The sequence below is a fragment of the Rhinoderma darwinii genome, chromosome 9 (assembly GCF_050947455.1).
Source record: "Rhinoderma darwinii isolate aRhiDar2 chromosome 9, aRhiDar2.hap1, whole genome shotgun sequence".
In the NCBI taxonomy this organism is placed as follows: Eukaryota; Metazoa; Chordata; class Amphibia; order Anura; family Rhinodermatidae; genus Rhinoderma; species Rhinoderma darwinii.
The window spans coordinates 52367345-52387036 of NC_134695.1; the positions used below are offsets into that span (position 1 = coordinate 52367345).

General features: G+C 39.2%; 1 protein-coding gene across 1 annotated transcript in view; it reads right to left on the reverse strand.

The window, feature by feature from the left end:
• Window positions 1–2788: 2788 nt before the first annotated feature.
• LOC142660376 (SITS-binding protein-like) overlaps window positions 2789–19692 on the reverse strand; it is a 40285-nt gene continuing 23381 nt past the window's right edge. Inside the window, exons 7-10 of the mRNA XM_075836988.1 lie at window positions 19285–19421; window positions 15830–15951; window positions 5927–6106; window positions 2789–2965 (exon numbers count right to left, since the gene is read on the reverse strand). Of these exons, the coding sequence (XP_075693103.1) occupies window positions 2789–2965; window positions 5927–6106; window positions 15830–15951; window positions 19285–19421 (616 nt within the window). The remainder of the gene's footprint in view (window positions 2966–5926; window positions 6107–15829; window positions 15952–19284; window positions 19422–19692) is intronic.

Here is a 19692-nt window from a genome sequence, read left to right on the forward strand (position 1 = left end):
TTCTTGGTGACTGTGGTCCCAGCTGCCTTGAGATCATTAACAAGTTCCCCCCGTGTAGTTTTCGGCTGAGCTCTCACCTTCCTCAGGATCAAGGATACCCCACGAGGTGAGATTTTGCATGGAGCCCCAGATCGATGTCGATTGACAGTCATTTTGTATGTCTTCCATTTTCTTACTATTGCACCAACAGTTGTCTCCTTCTCACCCAGCGTCTTACTTATGGTTTTGTAGCCCATTCCAGCCTTGTGCAGGTCTATGATCTTGTCCCTGACATCCTTAGAAAGCTCTTTGGTCTTGCCCATGTTGTAGAGGTTAGAGTCAGACTGATTAATTGAGTCTGTGGACAGGAGTCTTTTATACAGGTGACCATTTAAGACAGCTGTCTTTAATGCAGGCACCAAGTTGATTTGGAGCGTGTAACTGGTCAGGAGGAGGCTGAGCTCTTAATGGTTGGTAGGGGATCAAATACTTATTTCTCTGTGCACAATGCAAATAAATATATATAATTTTGACTATGTAATTTTCTTTTTTTTTTTTTTTATATAATCTATCTCTCACTGGTAAAATTAACCTAGCCTAAAAATTCTAGACTGTTCATGACTTTGACAGTGGGTAAACTTACAAAATCAGCAAGGGATCAAATACTTATTTCCTTCACTGTATATATATGTGTATATGCTTATGTCTGGTACCCCATATTAGGCTTGTATGAATGTTTTCCTTAATCCTTATTAGGCTTGTCCATGCATGTTGGATGCCTTACTATGGGGTAGTCTTATTAATTTTAATGGTTTTTATATTTCCTCCCCATTTTTGTATGTGGGTCAAAAACAATTGATTTTTTTATTAAATTTTTTTAATTGAAACCCTATAACATAATTGAGTATATTATGTCTTTCTTATTAATTAATACCCATTGCTTACTTCTAGCCAACCCCCCACCTGTATCATAGAGAGAGAAGAAAAACAAGAAAAAAAACCCCCAGTAAGACAGCCAAGGTAAGTAAAGTATGATAATTTAATACTATAACCAAGCATCAGTAATTTGGTGTTGATCAGACGTGGCAGACAGAAGCAGCATTGGATCATTTTCTCATGAGAGGTAGATATTAACGTTGATTTGCGAAACTGGCAATAAATAGTAAATGGTTACATTTGTTTCAACATTGCAACACACAAGGATTTCAATTCATTTCATGATCAAGTGCCAATGACAATGTATCTAGACAAACACATCACATACAGATCAACAGATATACGTGATATTATACCCCCTGCTGTAGATTATATTATTATTATTATTACTATTAGAAGCCACCAAGGAGTTCCGTGACCATATCAATCAGGAGGTCACAGGCTCATGGGTGTACATACCATATCTGCAGCCTGTCAGCTGCACAGGAGCCCAGCAAATAAGTGGGACCACTGACATCTTATTGGCAGATTCCTACTGTCTATGATTGTATGCAAGGAGTTAAACTAATGAATTTCATGGCTTACAATTACCAGTGGACTAGTAAAGAATAGAACGAGGTTCTCTATTGGAGAGCAAGGGGCTAATATACTGTTCTTGCATAGGGAAAGGGATGGCCTCTGCTATCTGTGTCCGCTGAGTGCATTTAAACCAGTCATGGAGCTCTAAGGTGACTTTGTATAGTCTTTATAATTTCTAATAGGAGGTTCATTCCTTATAATGTATACCTTGGCTGCTGCAGAATGGGGGAAATTTCCGTACATTATTAATTGATTAATATTAAACAACCTCATCCTTTACAAAAAGAAGGTCTGTAGCATCTGAGGTGAGATATTCAACAAAGACAACAACAATAACACTAGAGGAGCTCCAGAGATCCACAGCGGGGATGGAAGTATCCGTCCATAGGACCACTATAAGCCATACACTCCACAGAGTGGGACGTTATGGTAGAATGACCAGAAAAAGCCACTGCTTAAAGAAAAACATAAGAAAACACGATTGAGTTCACCAAACAGCACATGGCGGACTCTCCAAACACCTGGAAGACGGTCCTCTCGTCAGATAAGACTCAAATTTAACTCTTTGGCCATCATGTGAAACACTGTGTGTGGCACAAACCCAACACCTTCCGTCTCCCCCAAGAACACTATTCCCACAGTGGAGCATGGAGGTGGAAGCATCATGCAGGGGGGATGCTTATCATCGGCAGGACTGGAAATCTGGTCAGGATTAAAGGAAAGAGATGGATGTCAGTAAATACTGGGCAATTCTTGAGGATTTTTTTAGCCAGAGATTTTTGACTGGGATACAGGTTCCCCTTCCAGCTTGACAATAACCTTAAACATGCTGCTAAAGCTACACTAGAGTGGTTTATGGGGTAACATTTAAATGTCTTCAAATGGCTGAGTCAAGGCCCAGACATTAATCCAGTTGAGACTCTGTGGCATGACTTGAAGACTGAGGTACACCAACACAATCCATCTGACTTGAAGGAGTTGGAGCAGTTTTGCCTGGAAGAATGGGCAAAAATCCCAGTGTCTACATGTACTATGCACTAAGCTAATAGAGACATACCCCAAGAGACTTGCATCTGTAATTGCAGCAAAAGGTTGCTCCAAAAAAGTATCGACTTTCAGGGGGTGCATATTTATGCACATTAAAGTTCTCTTTTTTTTTTTCTTGTTTGTGCCACAGTAACGTTGTGTAAATCAAATGGTACAAACTCCCCAAAATTCAACAAAACAGGAAAAACACCAAGGTGGGGCAATACTTTCGCAAGGCACTATACATATTTGTAATAACTGGTTTAACCTATGATGTTTTCTTTATAAAAACTGGAATTTCGTGCAGGCTGCAGTTATAGTTCCGTAGTAATGTGCCTCCATCAAACACCTGGGATGTGCTCATATCCATCCATTTATAATCCTTCCCAGGCAGGAAAACGTCTCGTTGAATATGGCCTTTCTTGGTGATCGGCGCTATCAGCATCTAAGAATTGACAGAGGTACAAAAATCGAAATAAATTCACTAATAGATGTAAAACAAAGCCAAACTACCAAACACCAAAACACTTGTGATGTGCAGGAGTCCATTATACTATAGGTTACATAGTTACATAGTTTGTACGGTTGAAAAAAGACACATGTCCATCAAGTTCAACCAAGGGAAGGGAAAGGGGAAGTGGGATGGGAAAGGGGAAGTAAAAAATTTCTACACATAGCAGTTAATATTTTTTTGTTCTAGGAAATTATCTAAGCCTTTTTTAAAGCCATCTACTGTCCCTGCTGTGACGGCTCCTGCGGTGGCTATTCCATAGATTCACAGTTCTCACAGTAAAGAAGGCTTGTCGCCTCTGCAGGTTGAACCTTTTTTTCTTCAGACGGAGGGAGTGCAAAACAAGGTACAAAACAAGGGATCCATACAGATATGTTATTAATAAGAATACTTATTCGGTCATATATATGCATGGTAGTCAGGGAAATTTTCCATTCTGTTGTGTCTTCTAGTAGTCTGTGAATGGGACATAGTCATATAACAGCAGAGGTGCATTCATAAAATGTGTCGTTTTGACAGAATTTTTTTTATTATTTTTCGCATTTAATTTAATAAAAATGGAAATGATGGCACTTGCCATTTTAAAGGGTTGTCTTTGAAACAGCACCACCCTTGTCTATTGGCTGTGTCTGGTATTGCAGTATGGGCAAGTCGAAGGGCCTGAGCTGCAATACCTGACACATCCAATAGACAAGAGTGGCTCTTTGTTAAAAATAAGTAGACCCTTTTCTTCTGCTCTCAGGCAGCCCCTTTAATGTTACCAAAAAACTTCCGTTCCTTAAGTTCAGTTTTCCTACTTTCACCCAATGGTAACTGTTCCTGTTTGGGCAAAAAAATGTGGTAAGAAAATGTCTAAAACTACAGTCATATTAATGCACCCTTAGGCTATGTTCATACCATGTTCTTCGTATAGCCTGGGAAAATCTCCCAATGTATATATGTCAAATTTGTTCATATATATATATATATATATATATATATATATATATATATATATATATATATATATATATATGTGTGTGTATATATATATATATATATATATATATATATATGTCAATGTCATTATAATAGGCCCAGAGTATGCAAAAAACTGTCATTTTGTCATATGTTTTGGCAATATACACCTGCCGTACATTTTTACTGTATTGAAAAACCTAGTTGACCAAGCACCCTGCAAAAAAAGTATCCCACATGATATATGACTTTTTACAGTGAGAGTCAATGGGTGATGTATACAACTGTATGGCATACAGTTGCATGTGTCAGGGCTATACGTTCCCGGCGTATACTCCAAATGTTCGCCAAATTTGGTGTGAGCAGAGTCTTATATGGGTAGTCAGAAACCATTGAAAAAAGAGTTTTGTATAAAACTTAGAATAATATTTTAGAATTTAAACACTTGTTCCTATATTTCTAAAATCTTCTTCTGAACATATTCTATATTGTGGCAAGTGCAGATGTTTCCAGAGCTTCTGGTTTTGTAATGGAAAGGATGACTAATTGGCTTCGACTTCAAAATAAGTATTTACACCTCTTGCCTTATACTATGGGCTCTGTAATGTATTGAATGTGTTGAGCATTCGGCACATCGAATAAAGTCAACATCAAAGCAACAGATACTAATATGATCCATAAAAGTGTTTGAAGGGGATCATTGCTCAACATGACTGAGTTTAACCAATAAACTTTGGAATGTTAATAACCAGAGAATAATTGGCAATATTTCAAAGACTGCCCCGATATAGCATCCAGCGGCCTCCATTTATAATCTAGAAGAGCTCTAAAAGAAAACACATGCAAATGGTAAGTTTTCTTTTCGTACAAAATAGTTTGGTCTCTGTTCAAGCTGTGAATTGTATGGCGCCGTAAAAACAGCGCCCTTAGACTTATATGGGGCCCTACTTTGCCTCCATATGTGTCCAATTTTATACAGAGGTACACGTGGCATGCTCCATTGGATGCTGTATTATGGAGCGCTTCTCCCCATATAATCTTTGTAACACGGCACCATTCGGAGCACTATACGGCGGCACAAGAGGTGCCTATGGCTCCTTAGTACTTCGCCACAGGGACTCTGCCTTGTGCATGAGGCCTTTGCCAAAAAAATTCTAGTACAATCTCTGTATTTGCCAGAACAGATTTTTTCAAAAAAGTTTTATATGTTTATATGTGTTTTTTCATTACTGGTCTATGGTTGACATATGTAACTGAATAGATTCTAACAACGGACTTAGTTTTCCTGGGACTTTTATACATCAATATCAGATCAGTTGGGGGCCGTCTTCCGTCACCCGCACCGATCAGCTGACTAAAAGGTCCGCGCCGACGAACGTCCCGCCCTCTTTATAGTTTATCTGCCTCTTCGGTCAGCTGATGAGTTAGGGTGCTGGGGGTTGAACCCTCACCTATCTAATATTGATGACCTATCCTAAGTATGGGCCATCAATATGAAAGTCCCAGAAAACCCTGTTAAGGCAAACTGCAGTGCATTTTGGAAATTGGTGGGGTTGAATGTTCACACAGACACTACAAATGAAATATTATGGCGCGTCCATGCAATGTGTCAGAAGGTTTTAGGTGTACTTCCGTTATAACGAATTCTTACTTCTAATTTTTGACTGTCATTTTTTTTAGAAGAAAATATATATATTTTCAAAATGTAAATGATATAAAATAACTACAAACCCACAAATGTTTGCAGCTAGAAATTGCACCTTTAACTTGTGTATCCATTATAATGTATGTAGAATGTCTGGTATTTGTCTCATGCTCTGAAGTTTAGAATTGGTTAGTAATGAACAACACACAGTGAGTATACTTGACCTACTAGGGAATGATGGAGAAATCTATTACTATCGATGACAATATTGATACTGGTTTCTTTGTCCTCACCTCATCTCCAATCAGAAACTCATTATCTATTGTGAAAGCCACTGGGTCTTCTGGACTGAGCCACCAGACAGGTCTGAAGATGGGGAGTCCTGTGTCCAGCCAGTCTTCTGCATACTTTAATAAAAGTGGAACAACCAATTCTTGATGCATTTGTATGTATCGTCTTGTTAGATTCAATACCTAAAAATGACCAACCAACTGATAAATTGTCACTGTAAAGAATACAACATCCAACACAATCTTTGTTGTATAAAAGGGAAATAATTTAGTATTAGAAGATGGAAGACCGATTTACTTTTGTGTGAAGAGCCTCATTACTAATATGTGTCATAGCAAGAAGCTTACAGTGAAGACCTTACTATAGCAGACCTGGGGTATTCTCCAAATCTCCATGCATATTTACTGTATTTTACCATGTACGGTTGTCATGAACAACAACCATGAACAACAACCATGTCTTAATAATGCTTTACAGAGTCTTCCAATTAAAGCACTACAGCAAAAACTAAAGTGTCTTAGAAAAAAGTATCTTCAAACTATTTGTCTACAAACATTTGAATCCCATTCCTACATAAAACCTCCTGTTTATGCCCTTTTTGGGGTACATTTACAAGAACCCTTTCCATTCTTCCTAGCTCTCCTCTGAAGTATTCTCTGTTGGGATTGATGGGAAATACATAACATCAAGATCACCTTATACAAGCAATGATGTCTACATATTATAGACGCCAAAATAATACGGTATCTGCAGCTTAGACATGCACTAAGGCATAAAGGGGGGGGGGGGGGGGGGGAGATTAATATGGACCAAAAGGAGAATCGCCTTGTAAATGTGTTATAAGGTTTGGAGAAATATGGAAAAAAAGGGAGATTATCAAGAATTTATAAAGTAATAAACAATGGGAAGAGTAATTCGTCCTTTATGTTTTTTCATCTGTTCTTTTTTTAGGGAGATGGATATGTGATATGGGGGAGATAAAGGAACACTAATGGATGATAATTCTGGGGAATATTCGAAGTATCTTCTGTGGACCGCAGCTTCTAATTACCCAGATTTTTATTGTTAATAGGGTACATTATTCCCCCTATAGAGTGGCTAAAATGTATAAACGTCAGGAATCAAAATGCCCTAAATGTGAAGGAGAGAAAGGAGATTTTGGGTGGAAATTCTGGAGGAATATGGGATCCCTTGGGATCCGATTATATGTGTTTTGAGGTATGATGGGCTTAAAATTACAGGGGTTATTATAAAGGGGTAATAGTGAAACTTCTTTATTGGGTGCATAAGACAAATATGGCCAATTGGATTCGGCAAGAGGGGCGGATAAAATATGTAATGAAGATGATACAATTTGAAAAAATGTACTACATAAGGAAAAATGAGAATAATGATTTTGAGGAACTGTGGGGAAATTGGTTTATATAAGTAAAGTCTAGCAAGGGGAGGGAGGAGAAGTAGTGGGTGGGAGGTGGAATAGGGCTAGGATAGATAGGTAATGGAACAGATGGTACAGCATGAGATATATTAACCCCTTAACGACATGTCACGTACTAGTACGCGACAGCCGTTAAGGGGAAGTATGGAGCGGGCTCACGTGCTGAGCTCGCTGCATATTCAGCAGGTGACGGCTGTGTTATACAGCTCACGATCACTTTGATTCCGCCTGTTTAACACCTTAAATTCCGTGGTCAATCCCGACCGCGACATTTAAATTGTTAGAATCAGGGGGGCCCCCTCCAACACGACATCATGCCCCACCGCGATGCAATCGGCTGGTGACAATGGTTATTATGGCAGTCTGGGTGGACTAATGAAGGCCGCCAGGTCTGCCATCTATATACAGATAATGCTGAGTATTTATACTATTGCGGCCGACACGTGAGGAGCTCATCATTGTCAATCGGTATACAATGATGGCAGGGCTTCAAAGGAGACTGTCAGAATCACTATATACTGCAATACATCAGTATTGCAGTATATCATGCAAGTGATCCAATGATCGCTGCTTCAAGTCTAGGGGGACTAATAAAAAAAGTATTATGTTCCAAAATAAAAAAGTATTAAAAGTTCTAAAACCCGCCTTTTCCCATTTTACCCCTAAAGCAATGTTAACCCCTTCCCGCTCCTTGACGTACTATTACGTCATGGCAGCTGTATCGTTCGCGCTCCATGACGTAATAGTACGTCACGGGAGTAACGGCCGTTTCGGCCGTCCTCCCGACACATACAGGAGCTGTGACGCTGCTGTCTTGTTCAGCAGCTGTCACAGCTCCTACAGCGGGGACCGATCGCTGTGTCCCCGCTGATTAACCCCTTAAAAGCCGCGTTCTATAGAGATCGCGGCTTTTTAGGGGTTAAGCTGCCATCGCCGGCCTGCTACGCGATAGCGGCCGGCGATGGTGACTATGGCAACTGGACACCAAACAATGGCGTCCGGCTATGCCATAGACGGAAGCCTAGTGGGTCCTGACAACGTCAGGACCCACTATGCTTGCTGTCAGTGAGTAGCTGACAGTTCTAATACACTGCACTACGCATGTAGTGCAGTGTATTAGAATAGCGATCAGGGCCTCCTGCCCTCATGTCCCCTAGTGGGACAAAGTAATAAAGTAAAAAAAAAGTTAAAAAAAGATGTGTAAAAATAAGAAAATAAAAGTTTTAAAAGTAATAAAAGTAAAAGTCCCACTTTTTCCCTTATCAGGCCTTTATTATTAATAAAAATATATAAACAAACAAATAAACTATACATAATTGGTATCGCCGCGTCCGTAACGGCCTGAACTACAAAATTATTTTGTTATTTATCCCGCACGGTGAACGCCGTAAAAAAAAATATTAATAAACCGTACCACAATCACAATTGTTTGGTCACTTCACCTCCCAAAAAATGGAATAAAAAGAGATCAAAAAGTCGCATGTACCTAAAAATGGTACTGATGGAAAATACAGTTCGTTACGCAAAAAATAAGTCCTCGCACGGCTTTATTGATTGAAAAATAAAAACGTTATGGCTCTTAGAATAAGGTAACACAAAAAGTGAATGATTGTTTACAAAACATATTTTATTGTGCAAACGCCATAAGACATAAAAAAAAACTATAAACATCTGGTATCGCCGTGATCGTATCGCCCCGCAGAATAAAGTTAATATATCATTTATAGCGCACGGTGAACGCTGTAAAAAAAAAAGTATACAAAAACAATAGTAGAATTGCTGTTTATTAGTCACCACGCCACCTAAAAATGGAATAAAAACTGATCAAAAAGCCGCATGCACCCCATGAAAACTACAATGGATTCCTCAAGGGGTCTAGTTTCCAAATTGGGGTCACTTTTGGGGGGTTTCCAATGTTTTGGCACCACAAGACCTCTTCAAACCGGACATGGTGCCTAATAAAAAAGAGGGCTCAAAATCCGCTAGGTGCTCCTTTGCTTCGGAGGCCGGTGCTTCAGTCCATTACCGCCCGAGGGCAACATGTGGGATATTTCTCTAAACTGCAGAATCTGGGCAATAAGTATTGAGTTGCGTTTCTCTGATAAATCCTTTTGTGTTATAAAAAAAATGGTATAAAAAGAGTAAATTTCACCTCTACTTTCCTCTAAATTTCTGTGAAACACCTAAAGGGTTCATAAACTTTCTAAATGCTGTTGTGAATACTTTGAGGGGTCTAGTTTCTAAAATGGGGTGTTTGATAGGGGTTTCTAATATATGGGCCCCTCAAAGCAACTTCAGAAATGAACTGGAACCTAAAAAAATAAATAAATGAGGCAATACTTCGCTTCTTACATTATACTGATAATGAGCCGTGCCCACTCCGAGATGACCCCAGTTTTGACCGTTTGTATAAACGGAGACCCCTATTAGACCGTTCCAGTGCCCGGTTTTCCCAAGCATACACCCCCGAGAAGTGTTTTTCTATTGATGAGTCCCTGGTACATTTTAAAGGGAGGGTTCAATTCCGCCAGTACCTGCCGGGTAAGAGGGCAAGGTATGGCGTGAAGATGTATAAGCTGTGCGAGAGTGCATCAGGGTATACCTACAGGTTTAGGATATATGAAGGAAAGGCCACCCCCAAACCAGACTGCATCCTGGACTACAATAGGTACATGGGAGGGATGGACTTGTCAAATCAAGTCCTGAAGCCCTACAGCGCCATGCGGTGTAGTATAAGAAGCTGGCCGGGCACATTATACAGATGGCTTTGTACAATGCGTATGTGCTACGTCGATGTGCAGGCCAGAGGGGAACTTTCCTGGAATTTCAAGATCTAATCTTTAGGGACCAGGAAGGGGGGGCGCATCGTACCAGGGCAACACTTTCCAGGAGAAGGTCCCCAAACCGGTGGAAAGGGAAAGAGTCAAAAGAGGTGCAGAGTCTGCTATAAGAGGGGGATAAGGAAGAACACAATATACCAATGTGACACGTGTCCCGAAAAACCAGGGCTCTGTATAAAAGATTGTTTTAAAATGTATCATACATCCCTTGATTTTCAATTTACCCTGATGCACTCCGCACAGCTTACCCCCCTCATCTTTCCCTTCTGAGCCCTGCCGTATGCCCAGGCAGCTGATAACAGCCACATGTAGGGTATTGTCGTACCCAGGAGAACCCACATTACAATTTAAGGGGTGTATATCTCCGGTGGCGCATGCTGGGCACACTATATTGGACACTGAAATGGCATATACATATATAAAATTGCAAATCTCACACTGCACCATCTGCTGCGCATTATCTTTTACACAGTACCTGTGGGGTCAAAATGCTCACTACACCTCTAGATGAATGTCTTAAGGGGTGTAGTTTTTAAAATGGGGTCACTTCTCGGGGGTTTCAACTGTACTGGTACCTCAGGGGCTTCTGCACACATGACTTAGCACCAGAAAAGCTCCAGTAGGCCAAATGGTGGTCCTTTCCTTCTGAGCCCTCCCATGGGCCCAAAGGGCAGTTTATCACCACAAATGGGGTATTGCCGCACTAAGGACAAATTGGGCAACAAAATGGGGTATGTTGTTCCTTGTGAAAATAAGAAATTTTGATCAAAAATGACATCTTATTGGAAAAAATATCATTTTTTTCATTTCACAGCCCAATTCAAATAGGTGCTGTGAAAAAACTGTGCGGTCAAAATGATAACAAAAACCATAAATGAATTCCTTGAGGGGTGTAGTTTCCAAAATGGGGTCACTTCTGGTGGGTTTCCATTGCTTTGATACCTCTGGGGCTCTGCAAATGCAACATGGCACCCGAAAACCAATCCAGCAAAATCTGGACTCCAACAAACACATAGCGCTCCTTTCCGTCTGAGCCCTCCCATGGGCCCAAACGGCAGTTTATCACCACAAATGGGGTATTGCCGCACTAAGGACAAATTGGGCAACAAAATGGGGTATGTTGTTCCCTGTGAAAATAAGAAATTTTGATCAAAAATGACATCTTATTGGAAAAAATATAATTTTTTTCATTTCACAGCCCAATTCAAATAGGTGCTGTGAAAAACCTGTGCGGTCAAAATGATAACAAAAACCATAAATGAATTCCTTGAGGGGTGTAGTTTCCAAAATGGGGTCACTTCTGGTGGGTTTCCATTGCTTTGATACCTCTGGGGCTCTGCAAATGCGACATGGCACCCGAAAACCAATCCAGCAAAATCTGGACTCCAACAAACACATAGCGCTCCTTTCCTTCTGAGCCCTCCCATGGGCCCAAACGGCAGTTTATCACCACAAATGGGGTATTGCCGCACTAAGGACAAATTGGGCAACAAAATGGGGTATGTTGTTCCCTGTGAAAATAAGAAAATTTGATCAAAAATGACATTTTATTGGAAAAAATATCATTTTTTTCATTTCACAGCCCAATTCAAATAGGTGCTGTGAAAAAACTGTGCGGTCAAAATGATAACAAAAACCATAAATAAATTCCTTGAGGGGTGTAATTTCCAAAATGGGGTCACTTCTGGTGGGTTTCCATTGTTTTGATACCTCAACGCCTCTTCAAACCTGGCATGCTGCCTAAAATATATTCTAATAAAAAAGAGGCCTCAAAATGCACTAGGTGCTTCTTTGCTTCTAGGGCTTGTGTTTTAGTCCACGAGCGCAGTAGGGCCACATGTGGGACATTTCTAAAAACTGCAGAATCTGGACAATACATATTTAGTAGTGTTTCTCTGGTAAAACCTTCTCTGTTACTAAAAAAAAATTGAATAAAATTGAAATTCAGCAGAAAAAATGAAATTTGCAAATTTAATTTCCACTTTGCTTTAATTCCTGTGAAATGCCTGAAGGGTTAAAAAACTTTCTATATGCTGTTTTGAATACTTTGAGGGGTCTAGTTTTTAAAATGGGGTGTTTTATGGGGGTTTCTAATACATAGGCCCCTCAAATCCACTTCAGAACTGAACTGGCACCTTCAAAAAAAGGCTTTTGAAATTTTCTTAAGAATATGAGAAATTGCTGTTTATGTTCTAAGCCTTGTAACGTCCAAGAAAAATAAAAGAATGTTCAAAAAACGATGCCAATCTAAAGTAGACATATGGGAAATGTGAACTAGTAACTATTTTGGGTGGTATAACCGTCTGTTTTTCAAGCAGATGCATTTAAATTCTGAAAAATGCTATTTTTTGTAAATTTTCTCTAAATTTTGCAATTTTTCACAAATAAAGACTGAATATATCGACCAAATTTTACCACGAACATGAAGCCCAAAGTGTCACGAGAAAACAATCTCAGAATCGCTTGGATAGGTTTAAGCATTCCGACGTTATTACCACATAAAGTGAAATATGTCAGATTTGAAAAATGGGCTCTGAGCCTTAAGGCCCAAACTAGGCTGCGTCCTTAAGGGGTTAAAAAATAAATAAAAGCTAACGTAACTGGTATCGCCGCGATCACAATATAGCGTTGTTTAACCCGCTCAGTGAATGGCGTAAAAAAATATATATATATAAAACACACAAATTGCTGTTTTTGGTCACCTTATCTCTCCAAAAAACTATAATAAAAAGTGATAAAAAAGTTACATGTAACTCAAAATGGTATCGGTGAAAACTACAGATCGCCTTGCAAAAATTAAGCCCCCACACCACTATATTGAGGGAAAATTGATGGAAATTAAAAAACTTATGGCTCTCAGAATATGGCAAAGCAAAACTTTTTTTTTTTTAACGAAGTTTTATTTTTTTAAAAGTGGTAAAACATAAAACAAAAACAAATAAATTTGGTATCGCCGTAATCGTATCAACCTGTAGGATAAGGTGAATATGTAGTTTTTACTGCGTGATGGACGCCGTAAAAAGAAAACCTCCCAAAATATGGCGTTATCGCTGTTCTTTGCCCATTTCACCCCACAAATAATTTTTTTCAGCTTGCCAGTAAATTATGCGGTACAATAAATGGTACCGTGAAAAACTACAACTTATCCCGCAAAAAACAAGCCCTCATATGGCTATGTCGACAATTAAATAAAGAAGTTATTGCTTTTGGAATGTGGGGAGGAAAAATCGAAAATGAAAAAAACTGAAATTAAGTCCTTAAGGGTTTAATATAGAAAATTTATGGAGGATGGAAAAGGGAGTAAGGAATCAAAGAATTTACCAAGAATCAGAAGGGAATAGGATGTTTTTTTTTTAGGGAGTTTGATCTACAGGCTATTGCATTGTAAATGTACTTGATGAGGCATGTATACTGGATCGGTCAGTGGCGGAAGTAAGGAAGAAAGTCTTTATAAAGAAACAAGATTAATTTTGAGAAGGGGAGAATACTCTTTGGGAAATAAATTCTAGAGTTTGATGTTGGAGGTTGGATTTATGCTTGAGGACTATGAGATTTGATCCTGTATACCCCTTTTTAGGTATATCCCATGTATTGGTTATGAATTTGTTCCATATTCTCATTGAATATGTAGTTTATTAAGTGAGTGGAATATCCATGCGATGTATGGCTCAAGATGATTTATAGAATAGAAGAGTTGAGTACTGTTTCTGTACACACCTATGTTGAGATGTAAAAAGATTGTATACCTTTTATTGATGAAATGTTTTATTCCTGGAATAGATTTTGTACCGGATGCTCTAATTTTTTGTATGCTTATTATGGAATATAATATTACTATGAAAAAATAAAGAAAAATTGTTTCAATAAAAAAGGGAAACTGCTCCTGGAATTCCTCACTTGATTATCAGCCCTGGTACTGAGTTTACTGACCTCTGGCTTAAACCTGACCTTGTCACCTGATAACGATTACGGGACCTGACGATGCCCGTCTGCTATGACCTTGATCGGTTTGACCATGAAACGTTTCATATCTGCTATCTGCTGCCCTACTGTCTATTAGGGACCATCCTGGGAATATTAATGGGAATCTTAATCTTAATGGTAAAGTCCATTCCTCTTTGCAGAGGTTATTGCCGTTGTTCACACGTAGCGTAATAACTGTGAATTTTCCGCAACGGATTTGATTGCGGAAAGTCTGCAGCGTATTACAGTAGCAGCAAAGTGGATGAAATTTGCACAAATCTCATCAGCATGCTGTGTAAAAAAAACAAACCCGAAAAAACATTCAGAAATTGACCTGTGATGCGTTTTATTAATTTGCAACATGTCAAAGGGATGCGTCACCGTGGCTATAGGTAAGTATAGGTATAGACTTGTTGGTTTTTTTTACGTGCCATTTTCTGCAGCGGACATTCCCGGCCGAAAAACTGCAACACAATTTGGTGCCGTTTTTCAGCCGGAATTCCCTACGTAATCCAGAGCGGATACACTGTGTACCTATTACGCAGCGTATCCGCCCTGTGTGAACATATCCTAAGGATGAAGAATGGTAGATTCCTTAGGCTGGATTCACACGAGCATGTTCGGTCAGTAAAGGACGGAACGTATTTCGGCCGCAAGACCCGGACCGAACACACTGCAGGGAGCCGGGCTCCTAGCATCATAGTTATGTACGACGCTAGGAGTCCCTGCCTTGCTGCGGGACAACAGTCCCGTATTGTAATCATGTTTTCAGTAAGGTACAGTAGTTCCATGGAGAGACTATGATGCTAGGAGCCCGGCTCCCTGCAGTGTGTTCGGTCCGGGACTTGCGGCCAAAATAAGTTCCATCCTTTACGGACCGAACATGCTCGTGTGAATCCAGCCTTAGACTCCGCATCCCAGGCTAACCTGCGCCAAATCAATAACGGTCTCAGTCATTCATTGTCCCTGCCTGCTGCTAAACTTCTACTGCGTAGGAGTGCTACTCCTTGTCTACTGACAAGTCTGCAAAGTGTTGCTGTAGTCTGTTCCCGCTATGTTACTTTATGTCACTGGCCATGAGATGTCACCCAAGTTGTGATTATGGTAGTCGAGGATCGGGATTTAGATATGTTTGAGAGTTAATAGTCTAATACCGAGTTCTACAACCAGATACTTGGTCTCTTTAGTTCTGGTGAATTTGTAAAACTATTTTCATAAAGACAGAGACATAATTGGAATATATGAACGCTGCACAACTTGAATTTTTATTTTTAGGAAGTGTGTCTAATTTTCTGCTTGGTTCAGATTTTTTGGCACAAACATGAATTTATATGTAATGTTTAATAAAAATTGAAATTTGACGAAAAATGTCATGAATGTGTCTATGTTGATAAAGTGCTGAGTGGCTTTTTGACAATGTGCTAAGTCTCTACTTTCAGAAAATATATGGGCATGGGGGTTTAGTAGGAATTTTTAATTTTAGAGTTCAGTTTTTATTTGTACATGTCAAAAAATTTAAAATTGTCTCGGCTACCATAGGTGGCAATTGTCAAAAAAGCCTTGGCAGCGAAAGGGTCAAGGAGGAAATATTGAATACCGAAAAGTATATTCTTAGTGTTTACATTTTTCTGTTATCTTTGTGTTAGAATATCTAAACTGCTTACCCAACTATCGCAGCAAACCCATGGCGGAGTGTTAAATGACATAACAGGTAGAAATGTGACAATTTGAAGCCATCGGATAAAAAGTTCTACTTCTGTTATGAATTCATCAGCTAGTGTCCCACCTGTAACAAAACACAACTTCAGAAGAAAAGACTATAACTTTCTACTGAAAACACAGTATTCTTTAAACTCTGCTGACATTACATCAGAGCCTGACATCGGAGGTAAACATCAGGAGTATCTGCCCATGTATACCTCAGACGGAAGGCTGTGACGTATCCCATTGTAAAGGCATACAGTGTGATACGTTGGCCATTGGAGTACAATGTAAAAAAAAACCATATACGGTATACAGTAATCCATATCACACAAAACAAGGTATGCCAATGCATACCAGTCCGACGTGTACCAAAAGACATACTTTGGCATACATCAGCTAATGGTGGTCTATGGATACGTTTAGTGTATGCACCTGGAGCAATTCTGGATTCTATGCCGAACATAGGGCTCTAACAAAATGTGACCAGAGCCTTATATTGCTAAAAAAAAAAATGAGGATAAATTATTAAATAAGCAATTAGGTCTTGTTCACATTTAGTTTTTGGTATACATTTGACATATACTTCGGGAATGTTCCTGTTGCATAAACTAAATGCATTAACCGAAATATGCCTGGAGAGAGTTCTTGTGGCACAACTTTGGCTGGTATGCGTCGGCATACTTTTTCTTCCACACAGTATTGGAAAGCGCAGTTGACTATACATAAAATAAAAAAGGGTCCCACAAAAAAAACTATACCACGTGGTATTTTTTTTTAACATAAGAGTTTACAGGCAATGTATGTAGCTGAATGGCATATATTTGCATATATATATATACCAAAAATAGAGCCCAGAAGCAGCACTCAATAGCAAAAATATGAATTTATTCACCCAACACAGCAACGTTTCACTTCCTCCATGGAAGCATTTTGAAAATGCTTCCATGGAGGAAGTGAAACGTTGCTGTGTTGGGTGAATAAATTCATATTTTTGCTATTGAGTGCTGATTCTGGGCTCTATTTTTGGTATATTCATGGGGAGTACGTCACTCCTTGATATCTGAAGCTAGCACCAGCCGTTTTTGGTTTTTACACTGTGCTGCTCCTACCATTTGCTTGATTCTATATATATATATATATATATATATATATATATAAATTATATGCAATGGGGCTACACGCTGTGTTGTCCGGATAAAAATTCAACACACTGACTCCAGGAAAGGTTTCTCACCATCCCCAATATCAAGAAGGTTAGATGTAGTAGATGAAGTATCGGAACACACTTGGTGTTTCTACCGCTTGGTCTCCCAGCCGTCACATAAAGTGGTTCTGCAAAGGATAAAGCCCCAGAAGAAGCCGGACAAGGAAAAACCCAGGGTCGGGAGGAGAGTCTTGGCGTGCAACGTGGAGATTTTATATATTTATGAGCTTTTTATTCTGTCACTTTGTGAGTATATGAAATAAAGTACCAAAAGATTTTATCCAACACTGCAGTCTGCTCTATGTTTGTCTGCTTTTATCCTCTGCAGAACCTCTTTATGTGACGGCTGGGAGACCATGCAGTAGAAACACCAAGTGTGTTCTGATACTTCATCTACTACATCTAACCTCCATGCTATTGGGGATGGTGAGGAACTTTTCCTGGAGACAGTCTGTTGAATTTTTATCCGGACTATACAGTGTGTAGCCCCAGTGTATAGCGCCATTGCATAGAATTTTTTATATATGTATTTCTGAGTGGATTGCTGGACTTTATCCATTGCAATTGGGTGCTCCACTTATTACAGATTAGTGCAAACCATATGTCAGTAAATTATATATTTGCATATGGCTGGCTATACAGTGATAGAATTTTAGGTTTGTTTTACTGCCTGGGCCAAGAGAAGCAGCTTTCACACTGATAATAACAGAACTAAGATTCTAGATGTCTAACACAGAATAGAGGACACGGTTATCGGGGGAGGACTGGTGATATCATTGACTCAATCATACCCTCTCATGTTGTAAACATAGAGTAGGGAAAGCTCCTTTGTGGATTTCAAGCATAATAGAAAATAAGTTAATCAAATTCCCCTAGTAATATTTTGCTCTTTTGAAAGTGACCGCAATGATTATCGTGTGTATTTAAAGTTATTTTGCAATGTTGGACTGTAGTACAGACAACCAGATCCACATCTGTTGTGTTCTTTTTACTTGCGGTTGCGATTTAACACTTGTATAGTTACATATAAAAATACTGGGTCAGATAAAATGTTTCTATTTTCCACTTGTTTATAAACTCACTGCAACAAAATTAGCATGAAATAAATTTCTGTGGTGGGTAATTCCGCTGTCTAAGAATTTTCCAAGCAATGCTATTCCGAATAAGTCTGCTCTGTATAAGTGGATGAATGTTTAAAGTGATCTCAATGCCTCTCCCACCCATAACAGGTGTCAAGAGTGGGATGTTGAGCTTTCATGCAGGAACAAAGCAGCACGATGACTAGGGGCACTTAGGCTTCATTCACACATAGGGGTTACCCAAAAAGTAGAGAACAGTACCACCATCTAAAAAAACAACAATCTTGTGTCTTGGATCTTTTTGAAAAATTGTATGTACATATGTTATTTCATGCAATCCCCCATAGGTTTATAATAGTATGTATACTGCAATGCTTAAATTATAAAGCACAGTTTAACTTTTCTTTATTATTCCTGCTTTACTTTCTATTAATCTTTAGATATAAGGGTATCAATGTATTAAATGCAACCTGAGGTTCCCCAAAACAATTGAACAATGACAATGAATCTGTTGAAAATGTCATACCCCTAGGGGACTGGAGGCTTATCTAAGCCCTCAAATCCCGATATATAAAGAAGACTATAAAGTCTATAAATTCTTCTAGTTACAGTAGATTGTCAAGCACTGTTTTGGACTATAGATCATAAGGCCCTGTTCACACTGAGTTTTTTGCAGGCAGAAAATTCTGCCTCAAAATTCCATCTGGCCAATGAGCGCCGTGGGCAAAAGCGCTGAGTAAAACGCTTTCTCTGCCTCCTATTGATGTCAATGGGAGGACAGAGACGTAAACGCCCAAAGATAGGGCATGTCGCTTCTTTTTCCCGTGAGACTGTTTTACCGCTCTTGGGTAAAAAATGCTTCCGCCTCCCATTGAAATCAATGGGAGGCGTTTTCGGACGTTTCTTGGCACGTTTTCCAAAGCGGTTTCTGCGTCAAAAAAACGTGTCACAAAACTATAAGTGGGCTGTTGGAGAAAGCTTCTAGAATATCAATATATTTTGGGTCAGATTGAAGTCATGCATGAGTAGGGGGTGGAGCCGTATTGCAGGAAAAGTTTGATTAAAAGGAATGAAAACAGGGACAAGTATAATAATTGTTGTTAATAGTTAAAAACCAAAGAACAACATTTACCTACGGCATCAGGAATGAAGAAATGGTATCCTAACAAACTGTAGTGCAGGACAGATGGGATGATTCCTTTTAGTCCATGGTAGCTCCAATCTGAATGAAGTGGATGCATTTGAACAAAGAGTGGCAAGTGATTTGATCTGATGACAAAAAACAGATTGTAGTTATGAAATGTTGCACCATCCATGATCTTTCCAGCCATATTGTAAAGTTCAACTTGAGCCGATATCCCCAATAATGTTTCCATCTAGTGCAATTGTCATAATATACTGTACACAGCCTTCTTGCCATTCAAAGATCTTATACTGATATGTCAATAAAGCAAAAAGTGTTGATCTCCGTGGAGGGAATTCCACCAAATGGGGGTAACAAGTAGCATATGTAGTGTATAGGATTTACACTACTTAAGTT